The sequence below is a fragment of the Egretta garzetta genome, unplaced genomic scaffold (assembly GCF_000687185.1).
Source record: "Egretta garzetta isolate BGI_Z169 unplaced genomic scaffold, ASM68718v1 scaffold187, whole genome shotgun sequence".
Classification (NCBI taxonomy): Eukaryota; Metazoa; Chordata; class Aves; order Pelecaniformes; family Ardeidae; genus Egretta; species Egretta garzetta.
This window is the reverse complement of record NW_009260342.1, coordinates 380,385-400,696: the sequence shown is the minus strand read 5'-3', so window position 1 is coordinate 400,696 and position 20,312 is coordinate 380,385. Positions and strand designations below refer to the sequence as shown.

Sequence of the window (20,312 nt, the reverse complement as noted above, 5' to 3'; positions counted from 1 at the left end):
TACAGGTTTTAGACCTTTGACGTGCTGTTGTAGAGGTGCCTGGAAGAACAGTTCAAATCTTGATTCTACTACTTGCTTGACTGTGATTTTGTTACATCTAATTTGGTATAACTGTGGGCTGTCAGCAGAACAGGTTGGTTCTGTTCCCGTCCTTCTTCCCCAGCTCATGTCTAGCCTTGCTCTGCCAAAAGGATGAACTGGATCAGTGAGCTTATCTGGTTGGTAACCATTCTTCCATGGTAGTTTACTTGATTTACCATAGTCACCCTTATGAAGTTGTGATCAGTTGTCCCAAAAACAGGGGGGGAGAGTGAGGGAAGTGGGACAGACACCTCTGGTAGCAGCCTTTACACTGACTTATATTTAATTTGAAACTGTGCTCTGGAATTGTAACTTCCTGAGCTGAAATGTTAATCTAAATCCATATAGCTGAGTGGGGGGAGCCTGCTTGAGACTCTCCTTTCTGCTGGAATGTGTACTCATGAGGTCAGCTGAACCAGTGATCTGATAGAGATGAGCACTCCAGTGGCACTGGTACTGATGGCAGCCCAAGGAAAGGGGCAGGGATGGGTGGAAAGCAGGATTGTCCTGTTCAGTTGCAGCACAGACTTAAATTGGCATAAGCTTATCATGGGTAGATCACTGTTAAGTTTCCTGTGACCCATACCTCCTGAGGCTGGACAGGATTGTGGACTTGGGGTGAGGAGAGGGACAATCATGTCTAACTTATGGGTGAGGAACAAAAATATAGATGGGATGCAGTTATAGAAGGGTTATTGTTTTCCTTTGTTCTGCTTCCATGTCTGGCCTCAGTGGAGTTGCAACAGGCAGAAAATTGAGTGAGATCTATAGTTCAGGGAAAAGGGCTATGTTTTAGAGGAACTTTAAAAGATGTGGAAGAAAGGAAGATGCTCTTATGATGCTTTTTATTAGGTAGTGGGACCTAGAGATCCAAATGTGGTTTTGCTACTTCTTTTTTTGTTTGTTTTATCAAGTAATATGGCTAATTTATTGTTGTTCTTTTGTGATGTATGGCACAGAAGTTATATCAGAAGTTTTAAAATTGAGCTGTGTTTCTAGCTGTGTGAGATGACTCATCCTGCTCTGCAGGAGAGGGTGATGAGGCTGTGCTTCCATTTCTGTGAGATGTGTGTGCCGCCATCTTTGAAGAGCTTCCAAGCAGTGTGAAATCTGTGGGTGATGCCATAAATAAATACTGTGATTCTCTTTGTCCCTTACACTGTCTTCCTTTCTCTGGAGTTTGTAGAATAGTTCCTGCTGTATCCAAATGTCCACATTTATGATAAATCTTTTTCCTTCTGCCTCTTTTTTTGTTGCTTTCTGTGCATTTGTTAAGTTTTGTGAGAAGCAATGTGATAGCTTTAACTTGACCTTTGCCTGAATTAAAATTTCCATAAAAAGATCCTCTGGAATGAGACGGAAAATCACCCTGCCTCTGTTACAAGTAACTGAGAATTTTATTCAGGTTTTCCTAGTTAGCCAACCAGAGTTTCCTTATCCACATGTGTTTGAGGTATGAAGAAGGAAGAGTGGCTTTGTGATAGTATTGTATTTGTCTTGAGAGCACTCTGAACTCTAGGTTCAGACTTTGAACTAATCACATTTTGTGCTCTTTTATATCTTAAATATTTATGTGGTCAAGATTCATAGGACCTTGTTTCATTGTGATGTTAGAGCTGCAAATGGCACCAGAAGAGACAGTATTCCCTTTCCCCTCATTTGCCACTCATTCCTGTATGTATGCTGCTCATTGCATTCTGATACCTAAACAATATTTGGTGATATCTTGGTCAGTAATTAGAGAAAACCAGCTAACTTTCTGCTTAAGGGAAACTTGCACCACCTCCCCTCTCCAGCTCCTAATTTCAATGAGCATGTGAATGAAATCAGTATTCAGTATAACTCACCCTCCTTTCCCTTCCTGGCACCTGTTGTAGTGTTTACTGGACTATGGAGTACTAGAAAATAAGTACGCTACTTTGCTGTGAAGGACAGGGAAACAGCTGCTATTTTCCACTAGTCTTTCTGAGCCTGTTTTTTATCTTTTTACAGAAAAAGGCTTGGTTAAGGACAAAAAAAAAAAAGTACTTCAGAGAAAGTACAGTAATTTTGAACTCTGTCCTGTTAAGAAGGCGGTACATACGAAAAAAAATAATTATGTGAGTAGCAAGCCAGCGTCAAGAACTTTTATGAAACAAAGCCCATTTTCTTGTTCCACATCTTGGTTTTAGTTTCAGGAGGGTATATGTGTCACTAACATCCCCTAATCTCCAACAAACCCTTGTACACCTTAATCTGAGTCCATGGAGATGTGTAATACTTTATTTTAAAATCATAAATTCCAAAAAACAGGTTTCATTTTAGAAGGAAATATGGTGCAACACAATTAAAGCTTTTATCTGAGGGGAAAAAGAACAGTTTGTTCTTTTACCTTTGGGGTTGGGGAGGCTTCTGAGAAGTTCACACATTTATAAGTGTTAAGCGCTTTTTTGCTGGAGGCAGAGGAGGAGACCAGGCAGTTTGAAGAAACAAATCCATTCTGCCATGACTGACAGCAAGGATAGGATTCCAGGGCAAGTCACGTTGGTTGGCTTTCTTCGAGCAGGCACAATGGGTGAAATAAGCAGGACTGTACTTCTGAGGAAAATGTACTAAATTTGTCACACAGGCACCCTGGGAAGCAGTAACCTATTTCTTTGACAATAGCGTTATCTCTCTGTAGACTTTGCCACAGTAATGGTGAAAAGAGTTGGTTTCTTACTTGAATTACAGGCTGTTTCTCAGTTTTCTCTCTCCCCACCCCTTTCCAAAAATTAAACCCGTTGCCCAGGTTATAGCCACCCTTGATGTGAAAATTAACTGTTTCAGTGACTCAAATTTCTGCTGCCCCGCTGTAGCATAGTACACATCAACAGTGGTTATAGTCTATTCTGGAAGGCAGTAGTTGGGCAATTCAGCCCACATATAGGTAAGTTCAGCTGCATAAGATGGTGGCAGTGAGAAGGGACTGTAAGGGGAATATGAGAATTATTATTCCTGGGAGAGCTGGAAATAGCTGAGTGCCTAAGCAGGAGCTAAGCGTATTGTGAGGGAAGAGAGGCACAATGGCCTTGAACACAAGTCAAAAAGGCATTCGTGGGATACCTTGCTTTTTAAAATTCTTGGGTAAAGAAATCCCTTAAGCTGGTTTCTGTGGGAATGAGGGTTTGAATTTTAACTATTCAAGCATCCACTTATTACTCACTGTATGCAACTATTTTAAACATTCACCAGGCCAGTGTTTTGAAGGTGCATAATTGTGGACCTGTCATCTAATCTCTTCCCTCCTGTTAACACATGAAATGGCAATGTATGTGCACGTTCCAAACAGGTGACATTAAGAGGCAAAAATTCCTGTGGTGCTTTAATTTCTTTAATAGTCTCCTGCTGGACATGATAAATAAAATTCTAGTCATTAGGCAATGGAATTGTGTATATGACGAGAACAGGTGGAGTGATCTTAACTCACAGCCCTTTCAAAAGGGGAAAATTACAATAGTGGCACGTTTGATAACGTGGTAGTGTAACTTTTGGTGAAATGAAGTGCCACAAAAGAGGAATTATCTGCAAAGAAGTTGTCTTTAGTGCAAATGGAGGAACTGAAGACAGTAAGTTTTGGATTTTTGGGGGGGTTTTGGGTTTGGGTTTGTTCGGTTTTTTTGGCAGGAAGCAAATGAACTATTTATGGGTAAAAAAAAAAATACGGGGGGAAGCAGTTTTCAAACCAGACAAAAAGGGGGCTGGTTTGTTTAACATGTTCTCATTCTGTGCAATTAGATGTCTAATGGTAATTAGTGACAACTCAGGCTGACATCCTTCATCAAATTACACTTAAATCACCAATTCAAAATCTCTGCCTGGTGTGAGATGATGCTTTAGCATTTTTTTCCAGTCCCTTCCTTATGCTGTCATAACCTGCCTCTTCCCACAGCCACAAGTAGTCATGCTGATGGGCGGCATTCCATTGCTGGGATACTCGCAGTCATTGCCAAGGCAGATGCATGCAGAATTATCACAAATTTAAAGTAATTAAACATCTCAGACTATTTTTCCTGTTCTAGTCTCCCTTTGGGAGGTGTTTATTATATTATGTAAATATATTTGGAGTGGAAACTGTGATAAGGGTGTGGTGTCTGAGAGAATGGTGTATTGAATGATGAAGAGAGTAATGAACTCGCTCTGCGGGGCATCTATTTTGAGGCCTTCGAGAGGCGTTGTAAACAGAAGTGACCATAGGGTCCTGCATGCTATTGAAAGGATATTTTGCGAAGGGGAAGTGAAAATGCTTTGGAGTGGAATTATTTCTCAGTTGTCCCTCAGTGATTTTATGACAGAGCCAAAATTAAAATTCAGATCTCCCGTGACTCTTAGGAATCACGTCTTTACCATTTTTCTCTTTGTAGATGCTGTTCCTGTAGTCATTCTAACCCTAAAGTATTAAAAAAAGGTCTTGGAAGTGCATATAATAGAACCAACAAAAGGGCAAATTATTTGTAAGTTTTACTGTGAGATGCATCACATGAGTGAAGAGGAAGCAGGTGTGAGAAATACATTATCTTCTCCTGAAGACTCCTGTAACCACAAAATAAGCACCTTGTTTTATTGTTCAGTATTACACTTGCTCCATTTTAAGATGAAAGTTAAGCTCTAATCTCTTTTAGGCTCGTTTTGGTAACAGTGCAGTTGTGCAAGGCTTGTAGATTTTTACACTGAAGCTTCCTGTGCAAAGAGAAGAAATGGGAATGATATGCAGATACACAGCGTTGAATACCTTGATTAACTCTTGGAAGTTTTTCTATGCCAACTTTTTTCTGGGGGAGGGGGAAGCTTTCTGTTAGTTGCCTAGACAATCCTTGTGTCTCACTGGTGGAGTTGTGCTGTGTATGGCATTCCAAACCGCTGCTGTGAATGTGTGCTAAACCTGACTTAATTCAAGATCAAAATCCAGGGCTGAACATTGCTTCCTGTCCCATGTCTGTTCCAAGCCCTCTTTGTCTGCTGGGTGTTGTGATGCTGTGGTTGTGTTTCAGGTTGTCGCCAGTGCCAGACTGATTGCTTGCAGGAATAAATAGGAATTTGCACAAAATATATTACAGCAGTAAATAGGGCAGAGACTGTGTAGTCTCTGTCTCAGTACAAATGCTTGAGATGCGTGTTGTTTGATCAATAAGCCAGTTCTGCTTGTATAACTACCCAGACAGAAGCAAAATGTTAAAATGGCAGTGGCTTTGAAAAGGAGGTGGAGTGTTTTGTGAACATGAAAGCAAATAATGAAGGTGTTAAATACGTGTTTCCCAAATCCCAAGAAACCAGTCCAGCTGAGGCTGTTGCTGTTCGAAGTTATGGCTGGCCGCTGTAAGATGTAGTTGCAAAATCTACTTTTGCTGAAAGCTTTCTTGCTTACAGACAAAAAAACCGAAAACCAAAGAAACAAACAACCCCCCCAAACCACAAAACACCAACCCATCCCCAAAATTAAAACCAAAATCCCCCAAAACTTCACAAGTTAACTGCAGTCTGTGAAAAGCATACAGGCTAACCTTGCTGTCTTGGTGTGATTAAATGTGGTTTTGTTTTTCCCTTTAATAGGAGTAAAAGGGGAGGTGTCTGATCCAGGCTATCTTGATTATATTAGGTTTGGGGTGGTATCAGCTCTCTTAATTGCAGCTGATACATTATGCTCGGAGGTGTTTGTTTTGGTTTTTTTTTTTTTTTACCTACTGTAAAAGCAAGAGTTACGCAGCTAGTAACTCTTGATTTTGCAGTGTGTGTCAAATGAGCAACTTGGCACACACAGCTGTCTAAGACTGTAGAAGTGTCATCATATGATTGAAACCGACTATTTTCTATTAAAATTGATAGGAAAGTTCCTGTCCACATTGGTGGTGGCAGCCATATATGTATGTGTGTGTATGTATATTTTGTATATATTCACTGCTTTGATTTGCTGCTGCCATCATAATGCTATTCTTTACACCGCTGGGTTGCACGTGAAGGTTAGCAGGTTTGTAGCTGTCTTTAACTCAAGCATTAAAGGCTTGTGCTTTTAGATTGAGGGCCTGGGTTGGTCCCTGTAAGCAGCTATGTGGGATTAGCATGCTGTTATTGCCAGTGGGACAGTGATTGACTTGGAAATAGAAATTGAAGTCTCGAGATCTGTTTGCACTTCAATAGCATATGCAAAAAGTGCTTGTGTTTAGTCTTCTGAGAAATTCCAGTTCTCTATACTACCATATATTGAATTGATTGCTGAATAGTGATGTTGAGAAACATCAGCACCGTGCTTATACTGCAGCCCCAAATTTGTTTAAAGCTTTTGTTAAAGAATTTAACTGGAGGAAAACAATAACAAAACTATAACTTGGGGTGGAGGGGTGATCCAACATTCCTTTGAAAAATCGTGGTTTCTGGTGAATTGCCTGTATGAAGAAATAAATGCCACAACAACAAAAAAACCCTCAACAAACCAAACCCCCAAAAAACCCAAGAATATAACTGACCTGCACTGTCAGATTAATACTTGCAGGTTGTGTTCATATGCATTGTGTAGGATAAGTTGGTCTTGCTGCTTGATAATTAGGTCTAGTCAGAATATGTTCTAAGGGTGTCCTAGTATATTTGCTGCTAAGTCCTTTCTCCTGCAAATCCAAGTAGCTCTGATCACTTATCCCTCGATGATTATAGAGCTGTAAGGCCCTAGATACGAATCTGTACTTACCTGCAAACCAGGATTCATCTGATTTGTTCTGAGGGTTTTTTTTGCCAGCCAGCTTTGGGGATGTCTCAATATGTGTGTTATTTCAGCCGATGTTTTACAGTTATAAGAAATGTCATGTTTCTGATCTAATAATTTTTTTCATGGAATAAGCCTTCTGCTTCTAGTTCCTGTCAACCACTAAAGAAAAGAAGTCTAGCTATAAAAGTTTTGTATTTTTTTGTCTTCATTTCCACTGATTTCTTTTTTTATGCTATTTGTTCATTAGACAAGCTGAAAAAATGCTTACTAATATAGAAGAAACAAAAAGGGAACAAAACGGGAAATGCTTGATATTAACAAGCTTGATGTGGTGTTTGTAAGCATGACTGCCACTTATTTGTGCATATTCATCGTAGATGTACGTGTCATCTCTTTTTTCAGGTTCCTGAGCAGCAGCCAATTACTTTATGTAGTGGAGCTGAAGATACCAAGCATTATGAGGAGGGCAAGAAATGTGTGGAAGAATTAGCATTGTACCTCAAACCACTCAGCAGTGCAAGAGGTAGTTCCTGCATTGTTTCCTTTGAAAAAGAAAGCTGGAAACAAATAAGATGCAAAACAAACTATCCAAATGATTAGTTCGTCTGTTTGAAAAATGGATATAAACCTAGCTTAAAAACAGATTACGACAGATTTCCTACATGTTAAAGTTATGCCTTCACGGGGGAAGGGGGGGTGGAATTTAAAGGCATTATGTCAAAAATAATACTGAGAAAAGGCTGAGGTATTAGGCCAAGGTATGTGGCTGCGGTATAGTAAGTTGAAACAAACTTTGTAAGTTGAGTTGACCTCTGCAGACTAAGTAAAACTAAACAGATAATTCTGTGGTGGTGTAGGTTTTTGTTTCGGGGTTTTTTTTTTTTCATTTGAGTTCTGCTTTGTGTTGAGATAACTGTAGTAATGTAGCTTGTTTGAGGAGGAAGAATAAACTGAAATGAGAAAGTTACTGCATAGAAGATATAGGGAAATAAGTAATACACTGTTTATACAAGATCTTACACAAGAGCTGGGTCAATCCGAGTAATTCTAATTTGGAAAACTGCACTGGGCTCAAGAGTATGGATTTTATCTGTATTACATATGGTGGACTTGGAAAATCTGTCAACCCAAGTAGTAGAGGTGGGCATCATGGGTATCAGGTTTTCAAAAATTAATTTTTACAGAAAGCTGTCTCAAGCTTTTTCAACTAGTACGGTGTGATAGCAGTATTGCTCTGAGTAGTAGTGGCACAATGAACAAGCTCTGTGCTGTGGAACAAACTTGGTATGGCAGACCTATGTCTAGCAATTAACTTGTTCCTCTAACCTGGTTTCAGTGGCTCCCAGCACATTTGTGAATCACAGTTTTTGCACATAATAAAACATCACCTAAGCAGTTTTGAATTCGTTCAGTTTGGCTAGGCCAAAGCAGTGGAGATATCAGATACAGATAAGAAACTAAATGTCTTATGACAACAGACAAATGGTCAAAGGCTGCAGTGATCCTTGAAGCCCGTGAATAAGAGGACTGCACTATGGTCCTACCTGTGAATCCATATGGGAGGGTGCAAGACAGGCTTCCAACATGGGGAGAGAATTCATTAGAGGTTCCACCTTCTTGGAGAGCCAAATCAGTCAATCACAAGACAAACCTGTGGGAAAGCTGATTCCCAGGAACTGTTTGCTCTTAATGCTGAGCAAAGCAAAGTGACAAAAATGAACTTCTCGTATGCCTTCTCTAGTGTTCTGTTTAACGAAGTGGACATCAGGAGATTCAGGTTTGCACTTATATAGTACAGTGGTTGAAGGCTGGTGTAAGAAGAGGAGATATGAGGTAGTTTATTTTTTTTTCTGCTCTGCTTTGTTTTGAAGGTGTGGGTCTTAACAGTACTACTCAGAGCGTGCTAAGTCGTCCCATGCAAAGGAAACTTGTGACACTAGTTCATTGCCAGCTAGTGGAGGAAGAAGGGCGGATCAGAGCCATGCGTGCAGCGCGGTCACTTGGTGAAAGAACAGTCACAGAGCTCATTCTTCAACATCAAAATCCTCAGCAGCTCTCTTCCAATCTTTGGGCTGCAGTGAGAGCCAGAGGGTGCCAGTTTCTTGGACCAGGTAGGTAACATCACAGTAGTACTACTGTAATAGAAGCAATTCAGAGTTGAGGAGGATTGATAAATGGGTGTCAAATTGCCTGAGTGATTTTATTAGGCAGTGCCTTAATTTCTTCATAGTAAGTCTTCAGAATTAATGATTATTGGGCTGCTGTCATGGGCTTTCTCGTATTTTTAGTGCTTTTGCAAGTCTTCTATAAAATTCAGAGGAATGTGTGTCATTTTGTTCTTGTGATAAGATACAATGAGAAGTAGTTTCTTACTTGCTATTCTTTGAAGAAGACCCTTCTAGAAAAAATAAGGTTACTAGAAGTGACTAGACATGGCTTCTTTTCCTTCTCTAGGGTAATAAACATACAAAACTATTGTGGGGAGAGATTTGTTACATTTGGGGTATGTGTCTATGCATTTCTAAAAAGTTACGTACTTAGAGATTAAACTCCTTTTCATAGAATACTAAAACAACTTGCTTAAAAAAATTAATGAAGTCTCATTACTGAAAATGTAGACTTCGCTTGTTGAGGACCAACAAAAATAATGCCTTGAAATATAAAGCCAATTTCTTGGAATAGAGAACAAAATAGAGACTCTTTTCCCCACTGAAACGAATGAAGGAAGACTAACTTTGGGATGCTAACTTTTGCACCACTGCAGGGAAGAGAGAGGCTTGTTACCTAGCAAAATATGCAGTGCTACAGCACCTAACTTACTTGTGTGGACACTAATTGCTCTTTTACCTGCATGAGAACCAACCTTGCCCTTCCTCAGCCTGTCAGCTTTTTATGCTGGGATAGGTGTGGGATGTACATAATACACTTTGAAAACTCTAATATTAATAATAGAGAGAGATGTGTAGACAGGAATGAAGAAGTCTTCCTATCACCTGATACCCAATACAGAACAAATAATAATAATAAAAATTTAAAAGTCCTATTTCCCCAGTCACAGTCTGGGAGGCTGGAAGTATTCCTTCCTTCTTTTCCTTCCCTTCTTGCTCAGCTCCTTTTCCTGTCTGTGAATTTGTGTGCATTGGCGGGGGGGGTAGCTGATTTCCCACTTGCAGAAAAACAAGAAACAGTGCAGAAATCTTTCTTGGTCTTCTCTCATCTTTTGTCTCTTCACATTTCCCCCCCCACACACCAGCAATGCAAGAGGAGGCTTTAAAGCTGGTTCTACTGGCTCTGGAAGATGGATCTGCTTTGTCACGAAAGGTCTTGGTTCTCTTTGTGGTTCAGAGGCTGGAGCCGCGATTTCCTCAGGCTTCTAAAACTAGCATTGGGCACGTTGTCCAGCTTCTTTACAGAGCCTCGTGTTTCAAGGTACGAAGAAGATTCTGCTTGGAGATTTCATAATGCTGTGAAAACTATTGTTTTTCATTTTCAATTTTCATTGTCTTTTAACATCAGATGTGCCTAAAAATATGTGTAGTTATAGAAAGTATTACGTGTTAAGTCTCATGTGTTCGGAGAGTTCTTTGTTGTACAGCTGTGATGGCAATGTAGGCTGAAATTGCAACTTTAAGCTGTAAAGCTAGGTTTTGACTCTGTCCAGGTTTAATAGATGCACAGTAACAAAACCTGTATCTAAGTCAGCATAACTTATCCTTAGAAGAGGGTTAAAGCTGGAAAATCCCCAGTTCTGTTAATTGAGTAGTAGTGTGGTCAGAAACAAAGAAATACGAGGCTCTTTGATATCCGAGTTGTATGAGGAGAACTTAAGCTGCTTATTGCACTTGCAGTATTTAATTGTCCATTCCTAGGTGTTCAACTTAAATGTCATTCACTGTTGCTAAATGAGGAGAAAAATGCTTTGTTGCTACTAATTGTACCCTCAGACAAAATTCTGCAATACAAACAAAAAGCCTTGATTGGAGAAGTAAGATGTGGATGCGGTAGTGTCATTTAGGAATTGTGACACTTCCTCCAATATCTAGGTCAGAGTCCGAGAAAGTGTTTTTTTTTTTTTGGTATCCATTTCATAGGGGTTCCAGTTTATGAAAAGTGTGTTATTTTAGTAGGAACTAGTGTTCATTGCATAGTTTCATAGTTCAATTTCCTTTGGGAAGAAGAACTTAGTTGCTGACTGAAGATTTCACTTGCCTTGGACTTTACATAATGTCTGGCTTATCCTGCTTAATTGTATTTGGCTCGTTTCTCCCCACTAGGTGACAAAGCGAGATGAGGATTCCTCCCTGATGCAACTGAAGGAAGAATTTCGGACTTACGAAGCTCTGAGAAGGGAACATGATTCACAGATAGTTCAAATCGCTATGGAAGCAGGTTTACGCATTGCACCAGATCAGTGGTCCTCACTGTTATACGGAGACCAGTCTCACAAATCCCACATGCAGTCTATCATTGACAAGGTAAAGCAACCTAAAATCAGCCTAGTCTATCTTGTTTGCAACTGTAGTAGATTTAAATGCTTGTAACATTAATTTACAGATTGTGCCCATGTGTACTCAGCTTACCCATTAATCATTTGCCTGGTTGTTTCAAAACCTGTAATGGCCTAAATAATTAGAATATATATTTGTAACCTAATGGATCTTAGTCCCTCTGCCATCCTGCTATCTCTTTTTCTACTTTACCTCTTTCTGCAGAGGTGAAGCCACAAAGGTTAGCTACACAGCTGAGATGTGTCCTTTCTGAACAGCTGATAACTGCCAATATAGTAACGGAGGTTAATGGTTCATATTTCCAGGCAGGAAGCTAGCTGTCTTTATTCTTCAACCATCTTGCTCTTTGTTGTCTGCTGTACTAGGTTTAAAGCCGGGTGCAACCTGTTGGTTTGGGAACTGGACATACTAGGCTCTTCAGAAATCTAAATTAAATGGTTTCTAATATTCTGTATTTTTTTTCTGGGTGTTAGTGCAACACAGAAAAGAAAGAGATCACATTGCTAGAAATAATACCAGCCTTCGCTTTGTCTATTTAGAGAGCTGTATTTTAACCTGTGGTGTCAGAGAGTAGTGCATTCTTAATGCAGGAGAAGGAATTTAATAGAAAGTGCTGAAATGGGCTTGTGTGAAAAACACTAGTCCGGTTTTGGAAGACAGCTCTTGTGAGCTTGTGGAGCAACCTTCAGAAACAACGAGGATTGCTTTGCCTGTAGAAAGTTAATTATTATAATTTTTTTAAGTTGCAGACCCCAGCCTCATTTGCACAGAGTGTTCAGGAATTAACTATTGCTCTTCAGAGGACTGGAGATCCAGCTAACCTGAATCGTCTTCGACCTCACCTAGAGCTCCTGGCAAATATTGATCCCAGTCCGGGTAAGTCTAGATGTTTTATAAAAACCTTTAACTTGCAGTTTAGCAAGAGGTGGTTAACACTGTTGAAGGACTGAAAGCTGTTCATCAGGTGGAAGGAAACATCCTCTAACTCATAAACTTAAGACTCTTGAGTGGTATTCATAACCAGCCTGGGAACAGCAGTAATCTGTGTGAGGAACTGAACTCTTCTGAAGCTAGAATAGGTTTCAAAATTATGGCAGGAATGGTTTCACCACTTCTCTGAAGAGAGCTTCCTTGTCTGACAGCACTGGGTGAGCATGGATGAGGATGTTGAATACATATAATCCTGTGAGGTTACATGGTGTATACTTGATATTGGGCAATGCTAACTGGGGGGAGTGGCAGCAGTCTTAGCTTCCTCATTTTCCCTTTTTTAGCACACATGCTGCTATTTCCAAACAGATTTGCAAAGCAACAGGAAGACTGATAGAACCACTATGCTTAATGCAATGCTTTAGCTGTCACTCTGAGATCTTTTTCTCTCCAGTTCTTTACCAGAGCAAATAACTTGCATACAAATTAGGGGAAGTCTTCAAGAAAACACTTACCAGATTAAGGACTTCCATTAACATATCTAAAAATTTTGTGTCTTTTTCTTTGTTCTAGAAATTCTATATATTAATTTTTGATCTGAGGTCTCTAGCCTGCAGACATTACACTTGGAACACTCTTGTGAATGCGGCTTAAAATCATAAGGCATCTTCTCTGTAAACAATTTTGGATTCCAAAGTAGAATTTTGATAGATTGAATAGACAGAAGCTGGACAAAAATCAGTCTAGACAAGAAAGATTTGTTATCCTAGGGAATTTAGTATTTTTCTTGTTAATACATAATTCTGCAAAGGTATGAAAGACAGTCTGGGAAGGGGAAGTTAGTTGGAAAGAATATAACTGGGAAATAAAATCTAAGCTGTTGACAGAGGAGAGAGAGGGATATTGTTGAAAAAGTCAGCAGCACTGTGAGGGCGGACCACTTGAGGGAGAAGGGAAGGAGAGTGGCTGAAGTTTCATTTTATGCTTGCTAGTATTTGTAGAATCAATATTAAAATAGTGTGAAGGCCTAAACTATGGCTTCAGGAGATTAAAAATTTTAGTTCTTGGTTTATGTTTGTTTAAACAAATGAACTTACCTTTCAAATGAGGACCAGTTGTACTTTGCAGTTAAAGGAGATGTAGTGCTTTCTTCACAAATCTTTCATACTGTAATAAACCAGGGACAAAATTGTGTGCACACTGCAAATTTGTTAGCCAGGCTGATATGGAAAGTAGAATCACTAATAGCCTCACTCAGTTTCAGTAGGTGAGTCTGATCTTGATGTTTCTCCTCTGTGCTGTTCAGTCACTTCCCTGCTGTTCTGAAGGTCTGTTGAAGTTCCTCTGAAAGGATTTAGTCCTTGTGAGCAGAGTAGAATGTAATTGTGCTAAAGATCTTGCAAGGTGTTAGTGAAGCACTTTTGAGGTCCTACATTTTGCAGCAGAGTGTGTAGGCACATGGCAGCAGTGACATCTCCTGTAACAGATAAAATTATTAGAAAAATAAATCGGCTAGAAAGAAGGGCCTGTATAGAATGAAGGCTGTACAATTTATTCACACTGCTGTATGTTAGATGGTGGTCTGATAATATAGATTTGCTTTGTGATGTTTTTCCATGTGAGAGGCATCAATTTCTGTTACTGTTCAGTGACTGCCTGCGTGATCTAGGCTAGTGATGATGGTATTTGTACAGAACGATTTTTATCTACAGCAGTCTGAATGCGAAGAGGGATTTTCAGCCCTATTTTTTTCCATTATATGTAGAATTTGTACAGTGCATTTACTCTCGAGTTCTTGTGGTATATAAAAGTTTTGGTAAAAGGAATTAATTTGACTTGCTAATAATAGCCTTGCTGGCTCATTTCATAAATTGTGTGGTTCAATCTTGAGTCTATAGGTAGCTTTATTCTTTAAGTGGTACATATCCCTGAATAAAGGTGCTGAGCACTTCTTATCTAATGGTGCGTGTTTCCAATAAAATAATTTTGGCTGTCTAGTGAAGTTGTGTGATACTGATGGATTCTTTGTACCTGGTTTTGGCAAATCCTTCTGACTTTTTTTATTCTCTGTTTGCTGTTAATGCAATAGATGCTCCACCTCCAACATGGGAACAACTGGAAAATGGACTAGTTGCTGTGAGGACTGTGGTTCATGGCTTAGTTGATTATATCCAGAATCACAGCAAGAAAGGAACAGATCAGCAACAGGTAAAAGCTCAATTATTTAGGAAATGCTTACCCCTAAATTTTATTGACTGTATCTAATAGTAGAGGTTTACTAATGTCATCTGGAGAGATTTGGTTTGACAAAGAGCTAGCTGATTAAAAATATCACTGCTGTGTCATACTTATCAAAAAAGAAACAAACAAGAAAGGAAAAAACCCAAGCCCAAAATAACACAACCCCCCTCCAATACCTGTTGCATTAATTTACACAGCTCACGAGTATGCAAAGAAAACAGTGTGATCCTGCTGCAAGATTAGGGAAATGAATAAACAACCCTTCTGATTAGAGGGTGGGGAAGAGAAGCTGGGGTGCCTTAGCCCTACGATCTGTGGGAATTTTCTTGGGTTTGTTTTAATGTGACACATTTCAGCCAGATGGCTCTGTGTTTAATGGAATTATTCTTATACCTGTGCTTAATATTCTGTAAAGTTTAAAGATTTGGGAAGACTTAATATAAAGGTACAATCCAAGTTCCTAGAGCAAAATTTTTTTTCAGAAATGAAATGTTGTTGCCAAATATATATATAGACTTATCTCGTAGTTATCTTATCACATATTCCTTTGATCTCATTTGATGTATAGCTAAGTTGATACAAATGCTAGCTGCTGCTGAAAGAGCTGCTTATCACACATTCCCACTCCCTCCCTTGTTTTGGCACTTATCCTCTTGGAGAGCTGGTTTGGGGAGCTGAACTAGTAGAAAGATTATCTCTGCCAAAAAAAAGAAAAAAAAAAAAAAGGCAAAATCAGAGTGAATTATTTCTGCTCTTCTACCTTTTTGCATTCACTCATTCACTGGGATGCCTAATGAGCACTGTTACCAGCAAAAGGAAAAGCAGTAGGAATACACAAGTGGAAATCGGCGTGGGAAAAACAGTGAGAGTTTTTGTTCTGGTGAGACCATCGCCTAGACCTGGTACATGTTGTGCTGCTTGGAAGGGAACCCAAAGCCTCCTAAGTGGGGAAGGAGACATCTGCTGAGTATTGGGCAGAGTTTTGCTGGCTGGCAGCAGTGGCCAGCAGAGGGCTGTGCAGCCTATGTACACCCTGCCTAAATCCTCGTTTTCAGTTTTTTTCAGAACAGGGGGGGGGGGGAAGGGGGGAAATCAGTTTGGGGATGGGTTCTTACAGATTTACATCTTTTGGCTGAATTTCTCAGAAATTACAGACCTTTCCCTCAGTGGGAACATTGATAGGGTATTTCTGCCTCTGATTTAATTCTGCCATAAAAACTGTAGGAACTTAAAGGTCTTTGAGACCACCTTTGGCCTTCTGTGAAAATTTATTTAGACTGGTAAACAAATGGGCATACATGCAGGTAGCAAGATTGCAGTAAGTCGTTGTTTCTTGGGAAACTTCAAAATACAGAAGACAGCCTATAGCCTGCTGATCTGGGTAGGAGTAAGATTGCATCCTCAACTGTTGGCGGAAATAGTTATCATAGATAGCTAAGAGATTTTTAGCCCAAAGGTGAAGTAAAAGGGAACTTGATGAAATTTAGCTCTCATAAAGATCAAAGGGATACTTAAGTGCTGGTTTTCGCTAACAGAAAGCAAGGGAAAAGTAACTGACCAAATTGTATTTATTTTCAATCTACCACAAAGCTTGATGAATATTTGGCAATTTCTGATTAAGCATGGTTATTTTTTTCAGCCTATATCAGATTTGTCCACTTAACTGTTTCCTGAAACATAAGCTGTGTTCCAATCGAGCTGAGTGAGGAAATTGAATAAAAATTTTTAAAAACCTGATGGTGACTTAGTTGCCAAAATACCTACTCTTGAATCTGTTAGTTCTGTTGAAGAACCAAGCATGAATACTGCTCCAGTCGTTTATTTCACATTAGGTACTTTTGGAACACTTAAATTGAGGGAATTGCCGAAAGTCAATTTTTTTTTTATAATCTTTTTTTTAAAATCCTCTTTTTAATAAGAGGATACATTTAGCTCTTGGTTAAGAGCACTTATATTTGGGTATCTCACCTGGTTTCTTTAACCTTGTCAGCCTCCTCAGCACAGCAAGTACAAGACATACATGTGCCGAGACATGAAACAGAGAGGAGGATGCCCTCGAGGGGCCAGCTGCACCTTTGCACATTCTCAGGAGGAGCTAGAAAAGTAAGTGCACCTCCTATGGTAGAAAACAGTCTGATCTTTGTTTCATCTTATCCATAAGAGTTATTTATCATATCTAGGAATGGGGGGAGGAGACATAACTTCATCTTTTACGTTAGCAAGAAATAATGTGAAAAACTTGGAACTGTCATCTCTCAGGTTTTGGAACTATTTGTCTTTAAACATAGGATATTTTGCTTTGTTCAGCAGTAATGTGGCTCTGAAAGTTTGATGTTTACACAAGTGTTATTTGAGATTTTGGGGGTGGGCTGTTTTTCTTAAGTGTGACTAAACATTCTGTTTGACTGCATCCGTTCTGGTCATTTGTTTGTGTGTATTTCTCATCTTGCCTTCATACTCAAGTGTGAGAAGTAGGTTGCTGGCAGTTTTCCAGATGTATGGATTCTCTTGTTCTGTGCTGCTAGGGCTATCCAGAGAGCTAAAAACGAGCATCACAAGCTTGCTTTCTGCAACAGTTATTCTTTGAAACTCTTTGAGGTATTGCGCATGCAGTAACCTAAAAGTGGTTAAAGCTATTGCTGAAGAGTTAAAAAATGGTGGTTATATGAAGTCTGTGGGAAATGAGCAAGCTACTTCTGTTCTGAATGTTTTACTTTTTTTGAAAGTAAAATGGATTGTTTAAGAGTTAAAAGAAATAAATACAATGTATTTTATGCAGTATGACTCTTACTTGTTTTGGGGGGCTAAAAGCATTCGCAACTTTCAAGAAAAGGCACTTTTTTACTCAGAAGAAAACACCAAAGATTTGGAAATGGTATGCAGGCTTTTTTTTTTCCTTTAAAAATCTAAAACTTGAAGTATTACTATGTCAGTTCATTGGCTGTATGGCCAGCATGCAGTGCATAGGCAAAACAGGAAGGAAAAAAAAAAAAAAGCAGAGCACGTGTTGTTAGAATGACAAAGGCAGTTATTCAAATGAACAGAGAATAGGACTTTGATACTGGTGTTCTGCAGAAACAGTTGGGGTTTTTCCCCATTTGTCATGGTGTTAAGAAAGTGGAGCTTGGTAGTGCTGGTTTGGATGGTTAACAAATGTGGTGAGTCAGTGCCTCTGAACTAGTTGTATGTATCAAGAAGGACTGTTCATCAGCTTTGCAGGTGGAAGAGGCCTCTTTTATCCAGACTGGATTATATGGCTATGTAATAATATTGTTGTGGGGTGAAGTGAATGCTTGTTCTGTTTCAGGTTGCAGCAGTTTCTGTAGGTGGTTGGGGAACTTTGAGTTCCTATTCTTCCTTGTACCTTTTATCTTTGCTTAATTCCTTTGAGCAGATATTGCATTAGTGTTCCTACTTTTAAAAATGTTCAGTATGAATAATATGCATTGCTGTTGCTATGTAGGTCTTGTATATCTATATATAGCTTAAGTTTCCAGGAAGGTAATGGGGAAGTATGTGGTAATGCCTTAGATAGCAAATTACAATCGACGCTCGCTTAAACAGCAGCTGTGGTGTCTCTTTGGCAAGGGACAAGGACCTGATGTGCATAGGCAAGTATTGCACTCTTTTAGATTGTTTTTGTGTCCTGCACATGTGGAGACTGCAACAAAGATTCATAAAATTGTCCAGAAAAATCCAGAGGGCAGCACTGTGCAACTTCTATTCTTTCTAAGTATTTTATCATAGGGGGTGCTATATAAACTCTTTCTGTCACCTTTGATTGAATGGGTGTCTATACATCCATGCCTGTCTCTTGAGCATACTGTTGTGTTCTAGATGAGTGGGCAAGGATGGCCAGTCGTCCTCATCTTGCAAGGTATGTAAAAGCCTTCAGAGAGCCAGGAGCCATGAGATAGTGTACCTCCAAGAGACCTGATGGGAGGCTGATGTCCAGAAGTAATTTGCAGGGAGAACATAGCAGGACATTGGGAAACCACTGCTGCTGCTTTGCAGGGAGAAACTGGTTTGGGTATTGAGCAGGTTGCCAAAGTAAAGCCGTAAATTCATCCTGGGGAGCTCACTTCTGACTTGCATGGGCTGACATGAGATGCCAGAACGACTTTTGAGCAGCATATATTTAGAGAGCTGTAGTCTGTCCCTACTCAGGTGATTCTAATGACCTGGTTTGTTTACTTCCTTTTAATGCATTCTGAATGATGATCACTGTCAACACTATGTAGCTTGAATTTATTGTTTACTTATGGTAAAGATTAATCCAGCCAGGAAACTGGGGTGTTGATGGAGAGCTAGGAAGGTGGCTAAGGTGAACCGTTAGAGATGAACAGCTCAAATCTATATAGCAAGATCGCGCTTTGACTGACTCTATAGTCAGTCACGTCTAAAAACCCAAACAACCACAACAACAAAAAACCTTTTTGCTTCTGTTGCATTGCTGTTAGTGCTGTGTATGTGGGCAAACATAGAGATTATCTGAAGACTGAGTAATAGAGTATAATTGCCCCCTTTTTTTATTTTCTACAATAATGTGTGTGCCTTCCTAGTCTGTGTTACTATCCCACTTTGCTTGTTAAATATGATATGAAAGTGTTGGCTTCAGCCCTACTGAAACCTTCTTGCATGGGGAATGACCTCTTGTTGCACAGTATAAACAGCAGCAACACTCAGGTCTACAAATATGCCCTTCCACTTGCGTTCTGGTATTTAAGCTAATGGCAGGATCTTTAGTGGAGGACCTTCAGCTCTGGAATTGTCTCTCTTTGTGGGTCCAGTACTGTCAGTCTGCTGATTTTTGTGGAACATTAGTTAAAAGGCTCATGTTAGTTCAGACTTATCAGAAGCAGTTAGATTTTTTGAATTGCAGTGTGTTCCTACGAGTTTTTAACTCTCAAGTCATTTAATTTATCAGACAATGTAAATGTTGTGAGCTGTCTATTGGTATAGTAACATAAATCTTAAACTGTGTTTTGAAGATGTCACATGGCAATAAAGGCTTGACTTGGCTTATTGTTGGACAAATGGTGCAAAAGGGAATCTGTTCATCTTTTGTCATTCATTTTCTGCTATTAGTTTCTTCTCTGAATAAAGTAGACTTGAAAAGTCTGTGATTTTTTTTTTTCTTTATTCTGAATCTTCTGTTACTATAGGTAGTCTTTTACGTAATACTTAGTTTTGATTTTCTTCTGTACCGTTGAAACGTATATATGTATAGGAAATAAGAATTTTAAACTTGCTGCGTGAAGTTTAGCTGTGAATTCTTGGTGTACTTGTCATTAAAAATCCATCCGTGTTCTTCTGATTGAAACTGCTGTGAACAGTTCAAATAGCAGTGAAGTTTTATTCTGACAGATATTCATAATAAATTTCTCACAAGCCCTTACGAAACTTAAATTCAAACTTGAAGCTTTCAGTAGCATCTATGTTTGAAAAATCTTGAAAATGCAGCTCCTTTTTATTTTTTTGTTTCAATTTTTGATGTGTGGCTTCTTTTTCTAAAGATTCCGTAAAATGAACAAGCGTCTGGTTCCCCGAAGACCCCTGAGTGCCTCCCTGGGCCAGCTAAATGAGGTGGGCCTGCCTTCAGGAGCTATCCTCTCAGAGGAAGGGGGAGTGGACTTGCCCAATAGGAAAACTTCTGCTCTGCCAAATGGAATTGTGTCAACAGGCAGCACAGTGACGCAACTTATTTCTCGAGGGACTGACTCCAGTTACGAAAATGCTCTGAAGCCAGGGAAGATGGACCATCTGAGTAGCAGTGCCCCTGGATCCCCTCCTGACTTGTACGGGTCTTCCTAACTGTTGTTCAAAATGTCATATGT

General features: G+C 39.5%; 1 protein-coding gene across 18 annotated transcripts in view; it reads left to right on the top strand.

Moving 5' to 3' along the window:
• RC3H1 (ring finger and CCCH-type domains 1) overlaps positions 1-20,312 on the top strand; it is a 56,457-nt gene that overhangs the window by 21,453 nt on the left and 14,692 nt on the right. For 11 of the 18 annotated variants that reach the window (XM_035898095.1, XM_035898090.1, XM_035898104.1 and 8 more), the window contains exons 3-10: positions 7,199-7,322; positions 8,668-8,907; positions 10,050-10,225; positions 11,071-11,271; positions 12,048-12,180; positions 14,324-14,442; positions 16,466-16,578; positions 19,992-20,273. In XM_035898095.1, the coding sequence (XP_035753988.1) occupies positions 7,199-7,322; positions 8,668-8,907; positions 10,050-10,225; positions 11,071-11,271; positions 12,048-12,180; positions 14,324-14,442; positions 16,466-16,578; positions 19,992-20,273 (1,388 nt within the window). The remainder of the gene's footprint in view (positions 1-7,198; positions 7,323-8,667; positions 8,908-10,049; positions 10,226-11,070; positions 11,272-12,047; positions 12,181-14,323; positions 14,443-16,465; positions 16,579-19,991; positions 20,274-20,312) is intronic. The other 7 variants (XM_035898097.1, XM_035898092.1, XM_035898106.1 and 4 more) reach the window with 2 other exon arrangements.